We start from the raw sequence: 25,934 nt of genomic DNA on the forward strand, positions 1-25,934 counted from the left end.
GAGCTGTCACAGGAATAGATATATGCACACCCATGTTCATTGCAGCACTGTTCACAATAGCAAAAAGATGGAAACAACCTAGGTGCCCATCAACAGATGAACGGATAAACAAATTATGGTATATTCACACAATGGAATACTACCCAGTGATAAAGAACAATGATGAATCTGTGAAACATCTCATAACATGGATGAATCTGGAACTCATTATGCTGAGTGAAATTAGTCAATTGCAAAAGGACAAATATTATATGAGACCACTATTATAAGAACTTAAGAAAAGTTTAAACACAGAAGAAAACATTTTTTGATCATTACGAGGATAGGGAGGGAGGGAGAGGGGAATTCACTAACTAGATAGTAGACAAGAATTATCTTAGGTGAAGGGAAGGACAGTACACAATACAGGGGAAGTCACACCACTGGACTAAACCAAAAGGTAATAAGTTTCCTGAACACAAACACGTCAAGGGACAGTGTAGCAAGGGTAGGGGTCTGGGGACCATGGTTTCAGGGGACATGTAGGTCAATGGGCAGAACAAAGTTTATTAAGAAAATGTTCTGCATCTCACTTTGGTGAGTGGCATCTGGGGTCTTAAAAGTTCGTAAGCGGCCATCTAAGATGCATCAATTGGTCCCAGCCCACCTGGAGCAAAGGAGAATGAAGAACACCAAAGACACAAGGAAAATACTAGCCCGAAAGACAAAATGGGCAACATAAACCAGAGACTCCATCAGCCTGAGACCAGAAGAACTAGATGGTGCCCGGCTACCACCAGTGACCGCCCTGACAGGGAACAAAGCAGAGAGTCCGTGATTGCGCAGGAGAAAAGTGGGGTGCAGAATTCAAATTCTAGTAAGAAGGCCAGACTTAATGGTCTGACTGAGACTGGAGTAACCCCCATAGACATGGTCTCCGGACTCTCTGTTAACCCAGAGCTAAAATCATTCCCAACGCCAACTCTTCAGACAAAGAATAGATTGGACTATAAGACAGAAAATGATACTTCTGAAGAGTGTGCTGCTTAGTTCAGCAGACACACTAGACTAAATGGCAGCTCCTGTCCAGAGGCAAGTTGAGAAGGCAGAAAGGGATAGGAGCTGGTTGAATGGACACAGGAAATCCGTGGTGGAAAGGAGGAGTGTGCGGGCACATTATAGGGATAACAGCTAGGGTTACATAGCAATGTGTATATAAATGTTTGTATGAGAAACTAACCTGAGCAGTAATCTTTCACCTAAAGCACAATAAAAAAAATAATAAATAGATGCTTAAGGAAAAAAAAAAAATCTCTCAATCCAAACCCACTCTTCTTGAGTCGAAAAGAGAACTTCCTTAGCCTGATAATTATATCTATCAAATTCCCACAGCAAGCATCATTTTCAGTGGGAAAAACTTTGGATGCCACAATCTCATTTCACATACAACATGGTTTTGTAAGTCCCAACCAGAAGCGTGAAACAAGAAGGAATTAAAGGCATAAAGATTAGAAAGGAAGAGACAAAACTGTCTTATTGGCGAATGATACACTTAGCTTCATAGAAACCCCATCAACATATACAAACTATTAGAAATAATAAAAGTATTTAGCAAGGCTGGCTGTAAGATATATCTTACAACTTATAAGATTAATATTCTTTCTACTATATTAACTTCTGGATTTTGTACCTTGGGCATATATTGCCTAGCAAAGCTCTAATTATTTTAAAGGTGTCCCTTTGAAAAGCATATGTAATCTCCCATTCACCTAAAACGATGTGTGTATATTTTGTGCATAAAGAGGTACTAGAGAGCATGGTCAGCAAAATGTTACTTTCTTAGGGATAATTTTCACAGTGTAGTATGATGTCAGTTGATTTTGGTTTCCTCTCTTGGTTTTTAAATTTTTTTCATAATAATAATGTACTATTTTTAAATAAAAGTAAAGCTGTTTTATTGTGGGAAAATGAATAAATAAATCAACCTCTCAAAATAGATATTTCCATACTCTCTGGGAGGTTGGGTACAGAAACCCCTCATGTTTCTGAGTTCCCTGCTGATTCTGAGGATCGCATTTGGGAACTGCAGGGGCAGGATTCTTAATCCAATTTGAGATCATCATCTAAATTGCTAAAGCAAATGCACAAAACTCTTGTCTGAAACCCAAATGAGAATCAAAACAAAATGAGTCTCAGCCTGAATTTCAGAATCTCATCATAATGTTGGCTCACTGATTGGCACAGTTGCCCAGTTAACCAAGCCTCAGCCGGTCCCTGGCATCCCCAGCCTTAGTCTTTCCGTTGGAGTCTTTTTTAATCATCTACTGTTCTGGGCATTCTGGGATCAGAGCATGCCCTGAGGCAGGCCTCCCTCTGAACTTGGAAATACTCAAGGAAATGGGCAAAATTGTAGACCCTGATAGTTGTAGGAAAAGCCCAAAGGACAGTGAAAGCAGTAAAGCGGCGCAGTACCTTGAGGCAATGGTTTTGCCACAGGGCACGTTGCTTAGCTTGTGCTATCACCCCATCGATATCCAGAGCAAGTTCAAAATGCAACAGAGAGCGAAGGAACCTCCTACAGAGGAATGGACCAGGAGGCACTCTTCACCCATGCTCCAGGGCGGTGCCATTCCCATAGAATTCCATGCCAGCAATGCTCCCTGGGAGTCGGGCAGCCAGGACATTCTGCCCATAGAAGAACCTCCCCGTTAGTTGACTCTGATTTCCTAGAGCTATGTCAGCCACAGTGTCTGAAACCACCGTGGGGGGAGTGGTTTGTGGGGTACTACCACGGACTTCTGATCGAGGGTGGAGGTGTGATTCATCCATGTGTCATTTGTTGCTACAGGTTATATTGAAGCTGCTATCATTCCTGCTGGAGCTCGGAGGATCCGCGTGGTGGAGGATAAACCTGCCCACAGTTTTCTGGGTAAAAAAAAGAGAGAAAAAGGAAAGATTTGATTCACAATTTGTTTTCTGAGAACTGAATTTGATGATCAGGCAGGTAATTTGGTCAGTGTCGTTCTCCTAGGTGGTCACTGGTGGTATACCTGTATCTGCAATTGTAATAACATATGTACTCAGAGTGGACCAAACAGCACTGTCATATTTGGCTGGAGTGCAGCCACCCTCAAGGTGAGGGTAGTGAGTGGGGACCACTAGATTTGGATAGGAAGGAAGATGACAGAGAGTGAAGGAACTTGTGAGGAATCAGGGCAGAGTCAGTCCTGAGCCACACGTATCCCTTTGCCTAACTCGTGGGAAGCCCCTGTGGGCCTGTCAATGGCTCTGGGGATGCCTCCTTAGCTGGAAAAAGAACAACAGCCCTAAATCTAACAGAAATCCAGATGAAAACTGATTTTTCACTAAGTGCTATGTCTCCAAATTCCTAGAGGCCAACTCCGTTGATTTTAGACACAAACACCTGTGTCTTTCTATGCAAGGATCAGGTTTCATTCCAGGCAGTCTTCGTTATCTTAGAACCTGAGAAGAATTAAATTAAACTCTTCTTAGCCAAAGAAGGGAGTCCTTGGGTAGTGAAAACAGTTAACACACTCAGCTGCTAGCCTAAAGGTTGGAGATTTGAGTCCACGGAGGCTCCTTGGAGCAAAGTCCTGGCGATCTACTTCTAAAAAATTAGCCATTGAAAACCCTATGGAGCACAGTTCTACTCTGACACACATGGGGTCACCGTGAGTCAGAATCGAGTCAACAGCAACTGGTAAGTTCGTAGGTAACCGAAGAAGACCTTCTGAGTGTATTCTAAGCTCAGTCCCAACCTTCCCAGCATCCCCAGCAAAGTTCAGCCTGGTCCTGGCACACCAGGGTGGTTGGAGTGCTGAGTCAAACCTGTCAGTGTTCTTTATGCGGGTCAGAATCAGCAAACATTGCCGCGAAACAGAGCTGCCTGTGCTCTTACTTCACTGGGGTAGAACATTCTATGGCCCGTGTGCTTCGGTCAGCCCTTGTCGCATGTGCCTGCCTTGGGTTAAACTTCAACGTGGAGGTGACTGAAATGCGTAAGACATGATCTCACTGGCTTCAAACTTAAGAATTCAGTTATTTTTGCTAAAGGGAAGCTGCCCATGGAACCCTTTAATTTCAACTTTAAAAATTATGTCCTTGTCCATGTTCCTGTCTTTATAGACTTCACTGAAGTATCCAAGTCTCTCTTTGTAATGGTCTCTGTACTTGAGAAACTCGTAGTCTAACAAGACAGACACAAAACAAATCTCTAATAGTCAGGTGTACAGTGAAGACCACAATCGTCTTATTTAAGAGTCAGAAAACAGAAACTAAGGCGGTCCTTAAACATCTGCCTCAGGGAAGGGCAGGCGTGGTGCTGGGAGCTCTTGTTTCAGATCCCCACAGCAGGTCTCACTACACCCAGCACCCTGCCATGTGTGACCCTGCTGTAATCCATGCAGCCCTGCCATCTCCACCGCAGCTTTCCCCTCATCTGCCCACCACCACCCTGACTCCTGACACTGGGAGTAGCCACTGCCACACCTCCTGCAGGGTAAGACCTTGCTGTCCCTTGTGCTGACATCCACACTGCTCTTCATCAGGCCTGTGGGCTGTCATTCCTCTGACATGAACACTGTGCCCGCCTAGGCTGCCAGACCTCTGCCCGGCTGTCCTAGCTGGTGCTCTGCAAATAGAACAATGCTTAGAACTGTGCTTGCTAAGATAGGGCCTTGTGCTGCTTCTGGCAGCCTCGCTAGGGTGACCACCTTTTTGCTAAGTTCTCAAAGAGCTTTCCCCCTCACTCCCCACCCTCCAGCCACTGAAGGAAATTGGGACAACTTCACCAGTGTTTGGGTCAGAAGCCCCATCACCCCAGTGTCACGCCCAAAGGGTGGTGGTGGTGTTAGTTGGCTTCGAGTTGGCTCTATTCATGGCAGCACCACACGCAACAGAACGAAACGTTGCCCGGTCCTACGCCCTGTTCACAATTGTTGGCGTGCTCGAGTCTACTGTTGTGGTTATTGTGTAGTACCTTTCTACCTAAGGGGCTCATCTTCCAGCACTGTATTAGACAATATTCTGTTGTGATCTATAAGGTTTTCATTGGCTAATTTTCAGAAGTAGATCACTAGGCCTTTCTTCCTAGTCTGTCTTAGCCTGGAAGCTCTGCTGAAACCTGTCCACCATGGGTGACCCTGCTGGTATTTGAAATACTGATGGTATAGCTTCTAGCATCACAGCAACACAAAAGCCATCACAGTGCGAGAAACCGAAAGATAGGTGGTGGACCTAAACGTTACCCTTCTGTCTTAGTCATCTAGTGCTACCATAACAGAAATACCACAAGTGGATGGCTTTAACAAAGAGAAATTTATTTTCTCACAGTCTAGTAGGCTAGAAGTCCAGATTCAGGAAGTCAGCTCCAGGGAAAGGCTTTCTCTCTCTGTTGGCTCTGGAGGAAAGTCCTTCTCATCAATCTTCCCCTGGACTAGGAGCTTCTCTACACAGGAACCCCAGGTCCAAAGGACATGCTCTGCTCCCAGCACTGCTTTCTTGGTGGTATGAGGTCCCCCTGTCTCTCTGCTTGCTTCTCTCTTTTATATCTCAAAAGAGATTGGTTCAAGCCACAGCCCAATCTTGTAGATTGAGCCCTGCCTCATTAACATAACTCCCACCTATCCCACCTCATTAACATCACAGAGACAGAATTTACAACACATAGGAAAATCACGTCAGATGACAAAATGGTGGACAATCACACAACACTGGGAATCATAGCCCAGCCAAATTGACACACATATTTGTGGGGACCCAGTTCAATCCATGACACCTTCCAAATGATATGTTGGCTCTCCCTTACCTTTGGGAGACCTCCATGGGAGACTCAGGTAGCCTTTGATGCCTTATTAAAAAATCATAATCACAGTGTTCCAGGACCTGGCTCAATTCAAAGGTCAGTTTATTGGTTCTTCCACACATCACCAACAGATGGCCCAGCAAATAAGTTCCCTGGCTTCCAATCCTGGCTTCTCATAATTCCAACTCCATTCCTTCACCTGACCCCAGCCCCAGGGATCGGACTAAAATAGGGACTTTATCTCTACTTTCTGTGGCGTTATAAGAATGACAGAGGAGGTCAGAATCCTTTACATCACTCTTCAACTTCTCATTCCTATAGTAAAAATGAGCTTTTCACTGAAACTCATTTTAGAGTCAGTTAAGGAATAAACAGTGGATGCTGCACAGGGAAAGGAGCACTTACGATTATCAGTGTGGGCTCCTGAAGCTTAAAGGCCACAAATAATAACACCAGGATTAATAACTCCCAGTCATCAAGCCCCTGCTGTGTTTGAGACCTTATCTCTAATCTCCCTTGTTGTTATTGTTAGTGGCCATCCAGTGTACTCCAACTCATGGCTACTTCACGTACAACAGAACAAAACGTTGCCTGGTTCTGCACCATCTTCATGATAGTTGGCTCAAGTCCGTTGTTGTGTCCACCGTGTATTTGAGTGCCTTCCAACCTAGGGTACTCATCTTCCAAAACTATATTGGACAATACTCTATTGTGATCCCTTCTGTTTTTGTTGCCTAGTTTTCAGAAGTAGTTCTCCAGATCTTTCTTCCTAGTCTGTCTTGGTCTGGAAGCTCCACTGAAACCTGTCCACGGTAGGTGACCCTGCTGGCATTTGAAATACCATTGGCATAGCTTCCAGCATCACAGCAACATGCAAGCCACCACAGTACTACAAACTGACAGAAGGCTGGTGACTAATCCCCCCTAGTGTACTGCAAAGTATCCCTAAGCTCAAGTATTCCTAGGCTAAGGGGTTCTGTGGTGCAGTGGCTAAGAGCTCGGCCGCTAACCAAAAGCTAGGCAGTTTGAATCCACCAGCTGCTCCTTGGAAACCCTATGGGGCAGTTCTACTCTTTCGTATAGGGTCATTATGAGTCGGAATCAACTCAATGGCAAAGGATTTGGGTTTTTTTTTTTTTTTTTTTTTTTTAGGGGTTCTGTAGCGGACCCAATTTCTCACCACTAGTGAGTGTAGACCTGGAATCTGAATCTAAGCCTGCTGCCATTCGCGGAGCTTCTCAGCATGGCTCTGAGGTGTTCAATCACAGCAGGCAATGGACTGGTAGAGAAGACCCTTGACTGGAGAGCACATGTTAAACCTGCGCAGTGCTACCGCTTACCGTGTGGACTTCAGAGAAGCGAGTGCCCATCCCAGGAACTGGGCTAATGTCTCAGGATGGCTTCTCAACTCCCTCATCTCAGAAATCATAATCCAGGGCCTGGCGTGCCAGCAAAGCACGAGCGTGAAGGTGGTCCACGCTTGTTAGATTCCTAAAGTCAGTTCAAACAGGACTTGTTTCCACTCAGGGCTGGGTGCTTTGGAAGTCAACCCAGTGTAATGTTGAGTTGCTCTCACATTTGCTGGGAGCAGTTGCTGAAGAATTCCGCCCCACCTACCTTCAGCCCACGCGGCTGGCTGGCTGGCTGGCTGCTCAAAACCACCTGGAACAGGAAATGCCTCTGCAGTTTGTATCCATAGCTGAGGACGGAGCTGGCGAGACTCCGAGTGGAAATAAAAGGCGTTGCTGACTCGATGCCAGGAGCAGCGGGCTGTTGACTGTGGGTCAGGTCCTCCAGTTGCATCCAGAAAGGAGAAGAACAGACCCCACTGTCTGCACAACTCTGGGCCCCAAGAGGGAGGGGAGGTAGGGTCATGCCTCTGCCATCGGCCCCCAGCCAGCTCTGAAGGGGAGCCCTACCCTCCCATCAGCAATGCCCCTACTGGTTCCCTGGAATGGCTCAAGATGTCCCAGAAATGGTGCATGAATGTCCACAGAGAGCAAAAACAACACAAAATGGAAGTGGACTTCAGCATGTGACCTCAAGTTCCAGGTCACTGAGGAGCTCCTGTTCCGCCGTAACATCAAAGGAAGGAACACACACACCCTCATGGGATGCCTGCGTGAAAGTCTCTGGCTGTGGAGAGGCTCCTGGTGGCTTCTAAGCAAAATATACAAAAGAAAGTGCTGCTTTATTTTGGACGGTGATTTAAAACATCAATCCTCTGGCCCAGGCAAAACTGGCAAGCGGAAATCTCCTCCCAGCAAACGCAAACTTCAGACTTCACAGGCAGAATCAGGTCACGTGGAAAGTCCTTGTTCTTTTTTTAAAACAGCTTTATTGAGATATAATTCACATACCGTACAATTCACCCATGTAAAGTGTACAATTCGGTAGTTTTTAGTGTATTCACAGAGTTGTGCAAACATCATTGCAGTCAATTTTACCACCCCCGAAAGAAATCCTGTATGCATTAGCAGTAACTCCGCATTTCTCCCCAATCCCCACAGCCCTAGGCAACCACTAATCTACTTTCTGCCTCTATAGATCTGCCTATTCTGAAGATTTCATGTAAATGGAATCCTAAGCTATGTGGTCTTTTGTGACTGGCATATTTCACTTAGCATTAACTATCATTTGCCTGTAAAATGAAAGCACTTATCATCTTAATAGCCCCTGTTGAGTCCTTTCAAGGTTTAAAAATCCTAATTTCAACTACAAAGAGTGCGTGAATATACTTGTTGATACCCAGAGATTGAAGGGAGCAGGAACTTGGGAGGCCCAAAGCTTATTTTATTTGGGGGGAGGGGAGGTCTTTTTAAGAATACGACATTACTTATGAATGGAGCCCTGAGTTGAGCTTCACCGGCTCCAGCAAACCCTCCCCTGGGAAGCTCGCTCAGGCTGTGGAGGCAGAGAGTTGGGGGGAGCACAAGGCTGCTGCAGAAAGGGGTAGGAGGCAAACAGCTCTCAGCGCTAGCTCTGGGGAGCCGATGTGGCCCCACACAGGCCTTTTATCGCTGGACTCCACATTGAATCTATTTATTCACTGCTAAAAACAACCTTGCTGTCTCAACAGTACAATCTCCCAGGCTGGAGCTTTGCCCCTTTGAAGCAATGTAAAACCAGTTGCCATTGAGTCAGCTCTGACTCATGGTGTCCCCATGTGTGTCAGAGTAGAACTCTGCTCCATAGGGTTTTCAGTGGCTGATTTCCCAGAAGTAGATCACCAGGCCTTTCTTCCGAGGTGGCTTTGAGTGTACTCAAACCTCCAACCTTTCTGTTAGTGGACGAGCGCATTAACCGATTATACTCCCCAGGGGTTCCTAAAGGAATGTGAGATGGTATAATTCTGCGGGAAGTTCCAATTTTTCAGCACAGACCGCAGCAACCAGCATGTTTTGAATCTTGCTGACTAAATCAGTCACACCAACATAAATGGGGTTTGAAGCGTTCCCCATGCCTTTGGGACTGCTAACCTCCTGCTTTTAACCCTGCCGCTGGGTTTTGCTCTCATGTAAAATGCATAAATGATTACTGTCATGAGCAACCCATACCAGGAAAGGAGTGCCAGCCTCTGAGAAGAAGAGGCCAAATGACCGTCGTGAAGGTCTCTTTGCAGTTTACAGCTGCTCTTCACATGGCCGCGTGCAATACTTGGGCATACAGAGCGTATTCTTTCTGGGGCCAGGAGAGCTCTCCCCTCTCCTGAAGCTGTGATAGTGTGAAATTTCAGCACCTCAGCTGCTCCAGATCAGGGCCTCACAGCAAAGCGGGGCTCCAGCAGCCATGGTGTGGCTTGCCAGGGCGGCTGTCTCCTCCTACCCCACACTCAGTGGTGTCCGTGCAGGACTTGAAATCGGCCCGGGGGGCAGCGTTCGCTGTTGTTGTTGGTTGCCATGGAGCGAGCTCCAACTCATGCTGACCCCATGCACAGTGGAGTGGAATGTTGCCAGTCCTGCTCCATCTTCATGATCACTGGTATGTCTGAGTATTTACACCCTGAAATCAACAAGCGCTATAAACTTGGGCTGTTTCCTCCAGAGAGCTGGTTGGTACAGCACACCACAATCCGGTATGTTTCTCCCATTCATTTGCCCATCTTGTTCTAGGTTAGCCTGCGAGCCACAGCTCATCTTTCCTGTAATTTCCGTTCCCTGGTTCCTTGACCCCCTGGAGCCCTGACCCAACCAGCAGACCAGCTCCTGAAATTCTGCCTCATTCATTGCTCTCTGCACAGCCCCTTCAGAAAAACAAGACCCTGCTCCGGGGACCAGAGAGAGGCAAACCCCAAGCCAAGCCGGCCCTGCATGCTCATGTGGTAGTTGTGGCTGCCCCCCTACCCCCAGCAGGCGCCTCTGTCACTCTGAGGACAGGGTCCTGGGCCTCCCAGACCGGCCCCATGCCTCTGGACAGTGCATCCATAGGGGAGCTTGTCAGCATTATCTGCAGGGGTGCTCCCTGCAGTGGCCCCCGTCCTTCCCACTCTTGACTTCCCAGAGGTTTGCTGTTGGACATGGAGGCAGGTAGTTTTCAGTTTATAATTCAATAAGTTACTTTTTGGCATCTTGCAAAAAGGGCCAGGAGCTCCATAGACAAGGTTGGGTAAGAAAGGGCATTAGTGCCGGGACTGGAGCAGAGGCCCAGGGACAGGCTAAGGCGTGGCCACAGTGTGTCAGTCCTTCTAAATCCCAGGTGGGTACTAAGCACCTGTTGGTAAGGATCCTGGGGTGAGATCCTTGAGTCCATAATAGTTATTTTTCTTTCCCTGCCTGCCCTGCCCCCAGCATTGGTGGTATTTTTTTTAAATCTACCTCCAAAAGGCACACATGAATGCCAAACCCAGTTCTAAGCTGCTGAGTTTCAACTTTAGGCATGGCTGGATCTAGGGGCTTAACATCATGTCATGGGAGTATTTACACCATGAGAAACAAGTTCTCTGTCTTGGCACTACTGTCCTCTCTGAGGTGACTTTACTCTGCTAGAAAATGTAGTCTTATTTTAAGTCTCTGGGCAACGCTGTGGAACCAAATCTTCCCAAGGTGAACGAAAGTCTTGGAAGTACCCTCACTGTCCAGGGTTGGGTGATGGGCCCATCCCTGGAGCTGGAGTGAAGTCAGGGCTCAGCCCCACATACTGGAGGAAGAACATGTCCCCAGAGGAAAATCAGGGAGCCATTACTTAAAGAAGGAGAGAGAGAGAGATGTGCTAGGCAGGGAACGCACTAGATGTTTCCAACAGCATAAAACGGAACAAGGTCAGACCCTCACCCCCGACTTCTAAACCCGAAACCCAGCCAGGGCACTGCCTGTGAGAACTGGTCAGTGAATGTGGCGGCAGGCAGAGACAGGGAGGAGTGTGGCCATTCCAGCGCCCTTCTGGCCTTGGTGTGGGACATGAGTTCTCTGGGGTGGGCCCAAGAGCTTTAAAGAAACTTGCTGGTTTCTATGACTCAGAGTTACTGGGAATCTCAGAGTATCTCCTACCCTAATAATAACAGCAATACGTAAGTCTTGCTCCCCTTCTCCATCCTTCTGTAGCCACTCTTTGTCTCTCATCTCCTTTTCACAGACAAACTTCTGAAAAGCAGATTCCTTCACCTTCCAGTGGCCTGTCCTCAGAGTGCCGCGTCTCTCCTCACTCCTCCACCCCACCGCGGAGGTCGATCTTGGCAACAGTCACCTCCACAGCACTCATAGTGCCCAGCTACTTCTTCCCCCTACTTTTCTTATGAGCTCAGCGTGAAGGGTGCCTCTCTCAGGAAGCCTTCCCCAAGTCCCTCCTTCCTGCCCCCAAAACATACCCAGGGCCCTGGACTCACCCCTGTCATAGGGCTTATTAAATTTTATTATGTTCATCTGTTTTTTTACCTGTCTACCTAAGAGCAGGAGCTGTGTTTTCAGCCCCGCCCTAGTGGGTTGACCAGTGTCCACGCTGAGGAAGCCTCAGAGGAGAGTGAAGTGTTGGTGGGAATGCATTTGCTGCTTCATATGCTATCCCAGCTTGTTCCTTCTGAGGGTTTTTTTAGAGGACTGTGACCCCTAGTATTATCTGTCTGCTCCTTCCTTCCCCACCATCCCTCTGTGAGTTTGTCATACTATGGTGGCTTGCGTGTTGCCATGATGCTGGAAACTGTGCCACCAGTGTTTCAAATAGCATCAGGATCGCCCCTGGTGGACAGGTTTCAGCAGAGCTTCCAGATTAAGACAGACTAGGAGAAAAGACCTAGAGATCTATTTCTGAAAATTAGCTAATGGAAACCCTATGGATCCCAACAGAATATTGTTCTCTATGTTGCTGTCAGATGAGCTGTCTAGGTTGGAAGGCTCTCAAAATCTACAGTGGCCTCCACAATGGAGTTAATGATGGTAAGATGGTGCAGGATCAGGCAATACTTTGTTCTGTTTTATGTGGGGTCCCCATGAGTCAGAGCTGACTCAGTGGCAACTAACAACAAATTCCCACCAGCTTGCTCTGATTCCTGAAACCAAATACATGCTTGTGCAATCTACAGAGACGTTGAAAGAACAGTACAATGAACACCCATCCACCCTTCACCCAGGTTCACAAATGGTTCACATAACCAAATGTATTTGAGGTTATGAGTTCACTGGAAGCTTAGGAAATCTATGAAATTAGTTATTTTCGTAAGACTACAGAACGTAAGACCTTATAGCAATTAGAACCTGGAATTTGTTCTCTTTGAGAACAAGCCTTACATTTTCACATTGCAGCATTTTTTATAAAAATCTAGACTGATGCTATAGTCTAAGAATGTGGGAATTAGAAACGGGTGGTAATGAGAGTCCTGGGTTTAAATTTAGGTTCAGGTCTCCACTCTACAATGTGATAGCTGTGAGACTTTAGGCAAGTTACTTAACCTCTCTGTGCCCCATTTCCTCATCTGCAAAATGACTAAAACAATCCTTGACCTTATAGGGTTGTTGGGAAGATTAAATGGGTAAAAGTCTATGAAGGACCTAAGCCAGAGAATGAGCACCTTAAATGGTGGTTTACAGGTGGTGGAGGAAGAGAAAAAGGAGAAGAAATTGTGGGTATCCCAAACTTCTCACCTCCCCTTAGTAGCCAGGAAGTTTCAATAGCGGGTAGAATTTCTCGAAAGGAAACAGATTCTGTTCCAAGTGGTGGAGCTTTCCCTTTCTTCAGCCTTCCCTGGAGTCCTGTAATCCTCCCCCACTCACTGCGCACAGCCAGCCGGGATGGAGACCCTGATTGGAAGTCTCTCTGGCTGGAAAGCAGCCCTTCCAGCTCCTCTCTTGGTTCCTCCAAGAGTCATGAGCACGCATCTCTTCTGGGTTTGCCAGGAGAGCACGCTGGGCAGGAGCAAGCATTGGGACCATATTGTCCTGCCCGGCATCACGCAGCTGGTTATGGAGTGACAGGGTGCTAACCCCAGCCTGGAGCTGATGAATTCAGGGTTAACCGAAACCCAAAAAGGGGTTTCAACTCTCAATATTCACGGTGTGTATTAAAGGTGGGCATCTAACCAGAGAATAGAGAATAACCTGACTTTGGTGATGTGAACTGAATGGTGTCCTAAAGCGACTGAAAGCAGTGGTGGGTGTCAGGGAACCCAGCTGTGCGAGGAGGGAGCGTGGGCACTGGGCTGAGGGTGCCCGGGAGTCTCTTTATCTTTTGAAAGACTTGCTATCACCTCTTAGCTTGTCATCTGCCACCTTCTCCTGGATGCCAAAATACGCTCCAATGGGATTTTTTCTAAAAACAAAACAGAACTCCACTGCACGGTGCCCTCCTCATGAGAACGACATGGTCTCCAAACCTAAGTAAAGGGACAAAAGCTAACATAGTCATTGCTGAACACTTCAGAGTTAAATCTATATATCTTGCATGAAAAACTAAGTCTTTGATTATGACCAATCAGCAAAATGCTGGTTCCCAAAGACAGGTGTGAAAGACTACATATTGTATAATTCCGTTTACGTGAAGTGTTCAGAGTAGGCAAATCCATGAAGACAGAAAGTAGATTAGTGGGAGTTTGGGGGGAGAAATACAGAGTGACTGCAAATAGGCATGGGGTTTCTTTTTTAGGTGATGAAAATGTTCTACAGTTGATTGTGGTGATGGTTGCGCAGCTTGGTGAATAAACTAAACACCGCCGAATTGTACACACTTAACGTAAATTGTATGGTATGTAAATTATATCTCAATAATGCTGTTATTTAAAAAAAAAAAAATGCTGGTTCCCTCTACCATCTACCTCCTCACATGCGTTTGTACTGAGTGGATGTGTAAGGAGCAAACCTGCAAACCTCACCCCCGGAGAGTGGTGTGTATGGGAGCGTACCCCACCACACTTGGTGCTCCACCAGCCCAGCATCTGCCAAGCATTACTGCCGCATCTGTGGGGCTGCTCGGAGTTCAAAACACAGATACCTAACAGAACAACAATTGTTCCTTAGCTAGCATAGAAGTATCAAATCCTTAAGAGATGTTTGCGTTAGGCTGCCTTCCTTAAAAAGCCCCAGGTAGGTAACAGTAAGGAGTCTTTGGGTGGTACAGGTAGTTAACACATTCAGCTGTTAACCAAAAGCCTGGCAGTTCGAATCCACCCAGAGGCTCCTTGGAAGAAAGCCTGGCAATGTACTTCTGAAAAATTAGCCATTGAAAACTGTATGGAGCACAGTTCTGTTTTGACACACATGGGGTCACCATGCATCAGAATATACTCGACTAGCAACTGGGAAAAAAAAAAGATAATAGTAAAAGGAACTAATGTCTTGTACACATGAAAATAGGATTGATTCATCAGACAGAAAATCATCTACTCTGTATTTGATTGGGCTATGGTCGTTTCCATTCTCTGCCTTCCTCCTGCACCTCCAGTGTTCTGATTGCGTTTGAGGCAAGGAGCCCATGACAGAAGGTGCAATGATCACGGCTGTCCTTCCTGGGGGGAGCCTCCGCGTCTTAAACTCTCCTCCCCTCAGGACACCCAGATGCCCTGTAAGAAAGTCTGAGTTGCTGTCTCATTCCATCCTATATGATTTTCTATCTAGCTCTCAAAGACACCAGTAAGAGATCCATCAACAGCGACTGGAAGATCGAGCTCCCAGGAGAGTTTCAGATTGCTGGCACAACCGTCCGCTACGTTAGAAGGGGCCTGTGGGAGAAAATTTCTGCCAAGGGACCAACGAAAATACCACTACATCTGATGGTAAGTCAGTGCGCGCTTTCATTTGTCTCAGGAGTGATGGCTCATGGAGGCCGACCAGTTCACCTTTCCCTGGGGCCTTGGGATTGGGGGAGATACATGCATTCTGGTTCCTGGTGTTTTACAGGGCTACTTGCTGCTTAGACGTCCCTCTTGGCCAGCTCTTATCCCATCCCCTTCACTGCATGCTTTAGAATTCCCCTCTGGAACCGTCCCTGTGGCTCTTGGCTGGCAGAGCTCCCATCTTGTTCAGGAGGAACTGCCTTCAGGAAGGAAATGTTTGGCCGTGTGGCAGCCAGGAAGACTCGGCCTCATTAGCAGGCGGCCCCGCTCAGAGCCTGCGCTGTTGTATCAGATGGCAGGGTGTGCAGATCTGCCCCACAATTGGCACCTCCACATTAGAAACTACCTTTTGGAAATGAATTGTTGACTCTATTTCCAAACCAATATCACTCAACTTTTCCAGGCTCGGCTTGCAACAAGCGTTTGGAAATCAGGAAGAAGAGCCAGGCTGGCCATGTGTATTTACTTCCCTGGTGGTCCCTTGAAATGTGTAATCTTTTATCTCATTTGTCGTCTCAGGAGAGGAGTCCCTGGGTGGCGCAAAGGGTTAAGTGCTTGACTACTAACCAAAAGGTTGGCAGTTCAGACCCACCCAGAGGCACTGAAGAAGAAAGTCCTGGCAGTCTGCTTCCAAAAGGTCACAGTCTTAAAAACCCTGTGGAACCCAGTTCCACTCTGCAACAGGTGGGGTCACCATGAGTGGTAATTGACTTGATGGCAGCTGTTTTGGTTTTGTCTCAAGAGGCACTCTGTGCAAGCTGCTTAAACATCTGATCATTCATCCTTTTAAAAACATTACAGACCTCCGAAGAAAAAAATACCACCATTTTTTTCGTAGGGTCCAGGAGTTCTCGGGGCTGACTTCTGATGGTTCATAATTATTGATTCTGTATCTTGTTCCAAAGAACAGGATATGTGGCAGCTTTTGTGTCTGTAATCAAAGCACATTTTGTCCTCAAGACTTGCCAGTGTTTCTGCTTGGAAGCTCTTTTTCCCCCATTAATTTGTGGTTTCTGGCAACCTGCAGCTGTTCAAGTTAGGTGACACCTGAAAGTCTCTCTGGCCACCTCCCAGGGATCTCCTGCAGAGACTGGCTCTGCCCCTCAGCACAGCACCATCACCCCATCACCAGAGGCTGCCCCGTGATGGCACTCACCCCATAGCAATTTCCCACGAGATGTAACCAAGCCAGTGTCCAGGAGATACATTGCAAAGATGTTCTTGCAAGTTGATTTCTAGTACCAAGAACCTGTACCTGAGCCATTTCTCTGTGATAAGATTGTCTCCATCGAGTCGACCCCTACTCATGGCAACCCTGTGTATGTCAGTGTAGAGCTATGCCCCATAAGGTTTTCAATGGCTGATTTTTTGGAAGTAGATTACCACGCCTTTCTTTGGAGGTGCCTGTGGGTAGACTTGAACCTCCAACCTTTCTGTTAGCAGCCGAGCGAGTTAACCTTTTGCATCACCCAGGGACTCCTAGTCATTAGAACAGATCTTCCTGTTCTGATTTAAAAACAGTTATTCAGAGGAATTAAACGAGGAGACAAAAGATAAAACCTGTATAGAAACATCACCACTTAGCGCGTGAATTTGCTTTTTCTAGCAAACACCAAGATGGGTATACTTTCCTTCTTTACAAAAAAAAAAAAAAACTTTTTAAGCTGAGCAAAGCATCAGCCTATGAAAGCAGTCACAGCCTGGATTCATTTGGACGATGATAAACAAAACCCAGAGAAAGCAAGTGCTGTTGTTGAAGTTCCAGCCCTCATTTAATAGTAATCGCCTTTCTTGAAATAGGATTGGTACTTTAAGTTGTTAAACCTAGAAACGAAGAGGGACGGTGCCCCTCTGCCTCTAAATAGAAAGCTATCGTCCCCACACTGGGGCATACACATTGCTTGCAGAGTCAGGAGCACCGGGGAAGCCGCAGAGACCTGCATTTGAAACCAATTACACACATGCACACACAAATTGTACGTGGCTACAAAATTGCATGAAATTGGTTTCATATGGATTCTCGATTCACCAGTCTTATTCCCATACTGAGATAATAAAGATCTCTTTTAAAGCATAGTTTTTTTTTTTCTTTTTAAACTGGAGGCATTTTTCCAAATGTGTTACTGCAAGTATATATCTTGCAGAAGTGGCTGCTTATACACTTAGGTCTGCTCTTAGTGCCCCGGCCCCCACCCAGCAACCTAAGCCCCTGGAGGGCTGAGAGTTGCTCCGGAAGGAAGTCGCTCCCTTTCTCCAGCACTTTCCACCTGACCTGCCCTGCATGCTCCACTTCTAGCTCCTGCTGGCTTGTCCGCCCGCCCGGGACCTCTCTGGCTGGCTGGGAGGGAAATTGCTAGCTGCTTAGACCCAGGAGCACACATGGGTTGTTACCTCAGCCAGAAGACACACAGTCCACAAGCAGGCCACTTAGAAGTCCTACCGAGGGCTTGTTCTGACCCAGTAGGCTGGATACACACCTGCTGTCCTTACAGGGCTGGTTACATATGTTACAAAAGAACCTGTCACTCCGCGCACTCCGCTTGGATTGCAGATGACTCCCACACCCCCACTGCCATCTTTAAGCCCTGAGTTGGCCTTTGGCACGCCAGGAGCACAGCCATCGTCCAAGCTCCCACAGCAGCAGGAATCGCATCTCTCCAGAGACCTCAGGGAAGGCTTATGCATCTTGGGCCCCAGACAGACTTCCCCAAGGCTCCCCTGTGGTGGGTGTATTTTGCCTATGAGCCTGCGTTCCCCTGACCTCTCTGGACCAACTCTCACCGCATGGCAATGATGAGGGATAGGGTAGTGAAGGGCGATGTTCATCTTTAAAGATGTAGAAGAACGCTACCTGCTCAGATGCCTGTCTAGGTAAAAACAGCACACCTGTGTTTTTCTTGTCTGCAAAGGCAGCCACACGGGTGAGCAAGTGGACCATATGCTTCTCTCTGCGTGTAGCAGCTCCCCAAGTAAAGCATGGTTAAAACACGAGTTGCCATTGAGTCTATTCTGACTCATGGTGACCCCATGTGTGTCAGAGTAGAACTGTGCTCCATAGGGTTTTCAATGGCTGATTTTTCAGAAGTAGATTGCCAGGTCTTTCTTCAGAGGCACCTCTGGGTAGACTCAAACTGCCATCCTTTAGGTTAGCAGCTGAGTGCATTAACTGTTTGTACCGCCCCCCCCCAAAAAAAATGTGCCATCGAGTTGATTCTGATTCATGCTCCATAGGGTTTTCTTGTCTGTGGTCTTTACAGAAGCAGATCACTGGGCCTTTCTTCCAGGGCAGCACTGGTTGGGTTTGAACTGCCAACCTTTAGATTAGTAGTGGAGCATTAACTGTTTGTGCCACCCAGGGACTCCAGCTGCTCCTCCCTAGTCTAAGCTGGTCCTCTGTCTAGCAGGAAAGACCCTTTTTGAGGGTTGTATATGCCTTGCCCCCAAGAATTCCAAGGCTGAGATAAAGGCACACCCCTAGATTGAATCTGCTTTGAAGCCTAGGAAGGAGGGGATGGCCTCTGGTAGAGAAACAGCCACAGTGGGGCTTGGTTTGCAAATTCAGCAGCCCTGTGGGCTTTCGCTCCATTTCAAACTGGCCTTTTATTTTGCTGCTGATCCAGGTGTTGTTATTTCACGACCAGAGTTACGGAATTCATTACGAGTACACAGTTCCTGTAAACTATACTGCGGAAAATCAAAGTGAACCAGAAAAGCCCCAGGACTTGCTGTTCATCTGGACCCACAGCGGCTGGGAAGGGTGCAGCGTGCAGTGTGGAGGAGGTGAGCCGCTGGGGGCCTTGCTGAGGGAAGGAGAAGCGTGTTCAGGATGCTTGGGCCAGCTGGGAAAGACGGGCTCTGTAAACCACATTCCTGTGGGAACTTAGTCACATCCCACTGAGAACCTCTGCACAACTCTTGGGCAGAGTCTCCCAAATCCCCACGCATTGGGGTCATCCCCACACTGCTGTGTGGCCCTGGACATGGGCCTTGGTGCTAACTGTGAATGGAGGCTTGGCCGGGGGATGGCTGCACCACAGGTGTGCCTAGGCTGACCCTAGGAATGACTGGAATACAGACCTTCACCTGGCGCCATTGGTGGAGGTGCACTAGAGACTTCTCTGCCCCCAAATAATTTGTTCCTTTGCCCCAGTAACCAAACTTCATGAAGCAGTGGGAGGAAAACGTCCTGCAAGTTGGGTGAAATGTCTTGAGCCTGAGACCTGGAGCCACGGTTTCCCACTGGACCTTAGCCAGTGACTGACTGGCCTCTCTAAGCCTGAATTTCCTCCCCTCTAGACTGCGGTGATCAGACTGTCCGCCTGCTGCAGGGGCTGCAGGGTGGGCCAACGGCACTGCTGGCTGCAGAGAGTGATCTCAGCTAAAGCAGTAGACTCATCAGTGGGTTATTTCGTATAATCCAGCTTGTCACCTTAGCAGGGTGCACAGCAGGGCCGTGGGAGAGGGGACACAGGAGGGCTCGATTTTGTTGGGTACAGAGTTGGGAAGGAAGTCTGACCTGGACTCTGGAATGCAACCCAGAGACTGGGCTGGCAGGTAGACACTGAGCATGGCCCCACCCCGCCCCGATCCTGAGAGGCTGTTTACTGCCAAGATGACATTTGTCAGCTATCCAATATGTAGAGGATTGTTGTTCATTTAAGTGACCTGTCCCTTTTCTAATGGGTTAGACTTATAGCCATTGCATGACTAAGCCCATTAGACACTGCCAGGGACAGCTGTGAATTCCTTCTGTCTCCTGCTCATCTTGGCTGACTGTCCCCACTGTTTGTCCTCAGCCTCTTTCTCAGGCAGTCCCGCGGAGGTTGGTATGACCTCAGATGCCACGTCAGCCCACTGTCCTCTCACTCTGCACCTCTCCCTGAGAGGCCTCGTCTCCCGTAGACCTTCAGCTGCCCCTCTGTGCTGAGGGGCCTCCAGCCTCCAAACCCAGCAAGACCCATACCCCTGGCCACAACCGGGCTTTTGCACTTGAGTATCTTGCTATAAACTGAGCATAGTCAAATGCGACAGTCAGCAGGCTCCCCTGGACTGGGGGCCTGTCCTCCTGCTGTCACTTCTGGCCAGGTGACATGCTTATATGACACCATGACTCCCAGCACAGCTGTCAGACCTGCTGCCCAAAGTTGAAATCTGGCTTGAGGCCACTCCATGCTGTCCTTACTCATTCCCGGCTGCAGTGACAGGCAGTAGGAGGCTGACAGTGTGGTCCGGACTCCATCATGTTGAGTCATCTCCATGCGAAGCATCTGCCAGGAGACAGACCCAGCAAGGAGTCTGGGATCCACAGAGTTGTGTCTGATATCTTGTTAATCTTCTCAAAATATAATAATAACATCATATAGCTAACATTAATGCCACCCACCCCCCAGGCTCTGTTCTAAGCACTTTATGTGTCAGTTGATTTTGACCGTCACGGAAATGCCATACAGCATGGGGAAGTTAAGTAAACTAGCCTGTTTGAGGAAACTAAGGCACAGAAGGCTTGGTAGCTAACCTGAGATGATGCTTTTAGCCATTGATAGAGGACATGGCTCCGGAGGCCACTGTCTTAGCTCCCAGTCATTTGGCCTTCCTGACAAAGTTGTGGTCAACACCCAAGAGACACACTGGGCTACATCCAGTGGGGAGTTAGGGAAGCTTCCCAAGAACAGGTGATGCTTAAGCATAAGTAGCAGTTGGCTGGCTGGAGAAGTTCTTGGATTGGTTCTGGAATCGCTGCCTGGAGGATATGAGACTGTGTGTCCTCTGGACAAGCCTCCCTGTCCATCGCTTCTCCCAGCAAGTGGGCATTCTGTAGTAGGAAGTTGTGCTGTCTGATGAGGATTGATGTGTTATCAACTAATAACTATAGTTATTAGTTGCCATTAAGTCACCTCCGACTCATGACGACCCTATGTACAACAGAAAGAAATGTTGACCAGTCCTGTGCCATCTTCACAGTCGTTGGTAAGCCAAAGTCCATTGTTGTGGCCACCATGCATTTTGAGTGACTTCCAAAGTAGGGGGCTCATCTTCCAGCACTATATCAGACAATATTGCGTTGTGATCCCTAGGGTTTTCACTGGCTAATTTTTGGAAGTAGATGGCCAGGCCTTTCCTCCTGATCTGTCTTAGTCTGGAAGCTCAGCTGAAACCTACAGGTTGATCCACCATGGGTGACCTGATGGTATTTGAAATACTGTGGCATGGCTTCCAGCATCATAGCAACACACAAGCCACCACAGTACAACAAACTGACAGACGGGTGGTGGGAGGACTGATGTACAGGTATTTAATATCTACACAGACTACATAGACTTAAACATCAAACAAACAAATAACAAGATAGGCAAACTTTGGTGCCATTTAAAGATCCCAGTCAGAACTTTGGATCCCATGACTCCCAAGTTGTCCAAGGACACAGCTGATCTGAGGTGGCGCCACTTTCTGACCCTGTTCTAGAATCTTTCTCCTGCCCCATGCTGCCCAGCCATGACTTACACGTCCTCATCTCCCTAAGATCACAGTTCTCCCTCTCTGACAACCGGTAAGCATTAGGACAGTCACTTTAAATGACAAACTGATCAAAAGTGTGCTTGTAAGCATGAGTGGCCTTTCTGGTTTGTGTGGCCCATCCTCTCAGCTCCCTGTGGTTTGTTTTCCAGGGGAACGCAGAACTATTGTGTCTTGCACGCGGATTGTTAACAAGACCATGACCCTGGTGAACAACAGTGACTGCCCTCCAGCAAGCCGCCCAGAGCCCCAGGTCCGGAGGTGCAACTCACACCCGTGCCAGTCATGGTAAGAAGCTTGCTTCTGTAGCTTGGATCCCTCGGGCTTCGGGGCAGTACTACCCATGAGTGGGGAGACAGAAACACACCGTTTATACCACAGTACCATCCTATGCCAAAACATTGCACTTCTGGCTGCTGAGCTGGAACCAGTAGCCATCAAGTTGATTCCAACTCATGATGAGCCCATGTGTTTCAGAGTAGAACTATGCTCCATAGGGTTTTCAATGGGTAATTATTTGAGAAGTAGATCACCAGGCCTTTCTTCTAAGGCACCTCTGAATGGATTTGAACCACCAACCTGTTGGTTAGTAGCTGAGTGTTTAGCCATTTGCACCACCCAGCAACTCCTGCTAAGCCAGAACTCTGATGGAAATGTACAGTCCTAGCTGGAAGGCATCATACAGGAGACCATTAACAACATCCCCTGAGAAAAAAAATAGCCATTGCCACACCCTTACAACTGGTACATGTCAGCTCCCTCATATTACTTTGCCTTGGAGAAAAGGGAAATAAATGTTATAGCGTGAGCACCGTTGAATAGGAACGCACACAAGTTTGGTGTTTGTGGATGACCAATTTCACTGTCTGTAATGAACACCAGTGAGTGCAGATCTTGGTGTTGATTGTTTGGAATCCATCAGAATTCTGTTCCCAGCCCCAGCTTTCATGGCCATGTTTCTCAAGTGCTCTGAAGTGAATTCTCTTGGATTGTCAGCCAAGAGGAATTGTGGGAAATGTGTTCATCAGGGAAGCCTCTTTATTTATAGTAGTTTGAGGGGGGCTTGGTGTAGTATTATAACTCTGCTACGTTGTGCAATGTCACCCCTTGGCTTCTTGTTGTGACCTGAGATGAGGTGAGTGGCTTTTGTTCTTTGGTGTTATATGTGATGCTTAGGTACACTTACCTTTTGTAACTAGGCTGCTCTTTTTTTTTTTTTTTTTTTAACATTTTATTGTGTTTTAGGTGAAAGTTTACGTAGCAAATTAGTTTCCCATTCAACAGATTGTACACAAATATTCCATGATATTGGTTGCAATCCCCACACTGTGTCAGCACTCTCCCCATTTCTGCTCTGGGTTCCCCATTTCCTTTCATATGGTTTTCCTTCCCCTTCCTGCCTTCTCATCTTTACTTTTGGGCAAATGTTGCCCTGTAGGTCTCATATAATTGTTTTGTTCTACAGAGCACTTTCTTTTTGAGTGTTATTGTTGATTTTATAGGCCTGTCTATTGCTTGGCTAGAAGGTGGTTTCTGGGAATGGCTGCAGTTCCAAGTTAGAGTGGTGTCTTAGGGCCATAGTCTCAGAGGTTCCTCTGGTCTCTATCAGGCCAGTAAGTCTGGTCATTTTTTATGAATTTTATTTTTTGTTCTACGTTAGGCTGGTCCTTTGAAATGGAAGTTTTTGATGTTTCTTAAGCCCAACTTGGACCACTTACAAGCATTTGGTTTCTGCACCAACCCCCTTTGCTTTCTCAGACTCTTAAAATAAGATGTGTTTGAATGAGAGACAGAAGCCAAGAGAGAAAGTAAGAAGCTGAAACTTGCTTGAATGATTTTAATGAAATCCTACTGTAATGCTGAAGCCCAGAAGAGAAATTCACTGGTGGGGAATCTGGACCATTTTGGCTGTGAGCAGCTATCCCACAAACCCATCAATCCTTTGTCACTCACGTGTGGGGCCACAGTCCCTTCTCCTGAAACCAGGAGGTGACATCCCGGCCCTAGTGAAATGATTAGAAAGTAGATAAGGGAATCCAGAGGAGAGATCAGCATAGACTCTAGGGCATGACTGGAGCTAGTCTTAGGGATCCATTCAAGAGTCAAACTTGACTGCTTATATTTTTAAACTATTTTAGTATCAAAATCTTTTTAAAATTATGCATAGAAACACAATCTATGGAACATAGGAAATCTCAGCTGCTCTGATTGAATTGAGACACATACATGGTGGGGAAGAATCCACACACCTCCCCTCCTGTCACAGTAGGCCCACGGCACCTCTGCTGAAGGAACTCCAAGAAGTAAAGTTAAAAACTGCCAATTAAGAGTTCTCCTTGCCATAATGATGGAGTAGCTTGTATGGGACCAAGTCTCCTGCAGATACAGATTATGAACTCTGGAGAGGACATAAAAAGTAATTATTTGAAAGCTAGAGAGCAGGCAGAAACTAGAGAGGAGTAGATAAATGGGAGAAGGGAATGGCACCAAGTGAGTTTCCCATTTTACAACTTTTCAACTGAAATGAGGGTCCAGTTGGATCTTTGTGGGGCGAGTAAAACTCAGAGAGATACCCTCAGTCTTTTTCTGGTTGAGCAGTCAGAGGAGACAGTTCAGGGCAACCACAGCAGCTGGAAAGTGATGACGGGAAATCCCAGAACGGAGAGATCACAGATGGGGACCCTCAAATTTTGTATATAAATGTCATCCAGATCTCTAGAAATAAGACATGTGTGGGGAAGACTCCACACAACCCAGCTAAGGCTAGAAGAACTGAACTGAGATTTCAGCTGTTGCCCATCACAGGGGCGACAGAGTTTGAAACTTTATTCCAGCAAAGTTAGCTGCCTGCTAAAACAAAAACTTAATATTCTCCTAAAATAATACACTACAGTTGCATTATTTAATATGATAGCCACTAGCTACTCCAAAGGAGCCCTGGTGGCACAGTGGTTAAAGCTCTCAGCTGTGAACCTAAAGGTCGGCAGTTTGAACCCACCAGCCGCTCCACAGGAGAAAGATGTGGCAGTCTGCTTCTGTAAAGATTTACAGCCTTGGAAACCCTGTGGGACAGTTCTCTGTCCTTTAGTGTTGTATGAGACAGAGTCAACTCGATAGCAGTGGGTTTGGTTTTTGGGTTTAGCTACTCCAAATTAAGACGTACTGTAAGTGTAAAATACACACCAGATTTCAAAGATTTAGTATGAAAAAAGATTGTAAAATATCTTAACTTTTAATATTGATTACATGTTAAAATGATTATATATTTGATATATTGGGTCAAATAAAACATATTATTAAATTTAATTCACCTGTTTAATTTTTTAATATGACTAGAAAATTAAAATTACATATGTGACTCACATTATATTTCTATTAAACAGTACTGCTGTTCATTCACAATGTTTATTGTTCACAATGTTGAAGATAAAATCTAAAGTTGCCAGACATACAAAGAAACAGAAAAATATAGCCTTCACGAAAGATAACAGGCAATTAATGCAGACTGACTCCAAGAGGACATGTGTTGGAGTTAATAGACAAAAATTTCAATGCAGCTATTAAAACTATGCTCAAAGACATAAAGAAAATATGCTCATAATCAATTAATACACAGGATATCTTAGCAGAAAAAAGAGACACTCTAAAAAAGAACCAAATACAGATTTTAGTACTAAAAAATACAATATCTGAAATTAAAAAAAGAAATTACTCAATGGGCCTAACAGCAGATTGGAGATGAAAACGAAAAAAAAAAAAAATTCAGTGAATTTGAAGATAGAGGAATAGAAATTATCCAATCTGAAAAAAAAGGAAAGAAAAGATTGGTGAAAATGACAGAGACTCAGTTCACTGTAGGTTAATATCAAGCATTCTAACATAAGTATAATTGGAGTCACACAAAGGGAGGAGAGGAAGAATTAGCAGAAAATAATAATTGAAGAAACAGTGACCAAACTCTTCCCAGATTTAGTGAAAGGCACAGGAGAGGTAACTGGGCCACATTTTCAGTGTTCCAACTACGTTCCAGATTAATTCAAAACCCCATAACAAAAGCCTATGATTATTACACCAAGTGGGCAAAGGTGGCACCACTATGGTTTTTACCTCCCATAATCTTCTAGGAGGCGGCTTTTTTTTTTTAATTAATTTTTTTTTATTGTTGTGTTTTAAATGAAGTTTACATTTCAAGTTAGTCTCCCATACAAAAATTTATGCATACATTGTTATATGACCCTAATTGTGCTCCCCATACTGTGACAGTACACTCCTCCTTTCCACCCCTGATTCCCCATGTCCATTCAACCAGCTCCTAACCCTCTCTGCCTTCCCATCTCACCTGCAGACAGAAGCTGCCTGTTT

The 25,934-nt window shown here is 46.4% G+C and overlaps 1 protein-coding gene across 1 annotated transcript in view; it reads left to right on the plus strand.

The window, feature by feature from the left end:
• ADAMTS17 (ADAM metallopeptidase with thrombospondin type 1 motif 17) overlaps nt 1–25,934 on the plus strand; it is a 479,690-nt gene that overhangs the window by 378,888 nt on the left and 74,868 nt on the right. Inside the window, exons 17-20 of the mRNA XM_004372648.2 lie at nt 2,828–2,908; nt 14,842–14,999; nt 18,680–18,839; nt 21,725–21,860. Of these exons, the coding sequence (XP_004372705.2) occupies nt 2,828–2,908; nt 14,842–14,999; nt 18,680–18,839; nt 21,725–21,860 (535 nt within the window). The remainder of the gene's footprint in view (nt 1–2,827; nt 2,909–14,841; nt 15,000–18,679; nt 18,840–21,724; nt 21,861–25,934) is intronic.

The sequence above is a fragment of the Trichechus manatus genome, unplaced genomic scaffold (assembly GCF_000243295.1).
Source record: "Trichechus manatus latirostris isolate Lorelei unplaced genomic scaffold, TriManLat1.0 scaffold00019, whole genome shotgun sequence".
Lineage (NCBI taxonomy): Eukaryota > Metazoa > Chordata > Mammalia > Sirenia > Trichechidae > Trichechus > Trichechus manatus.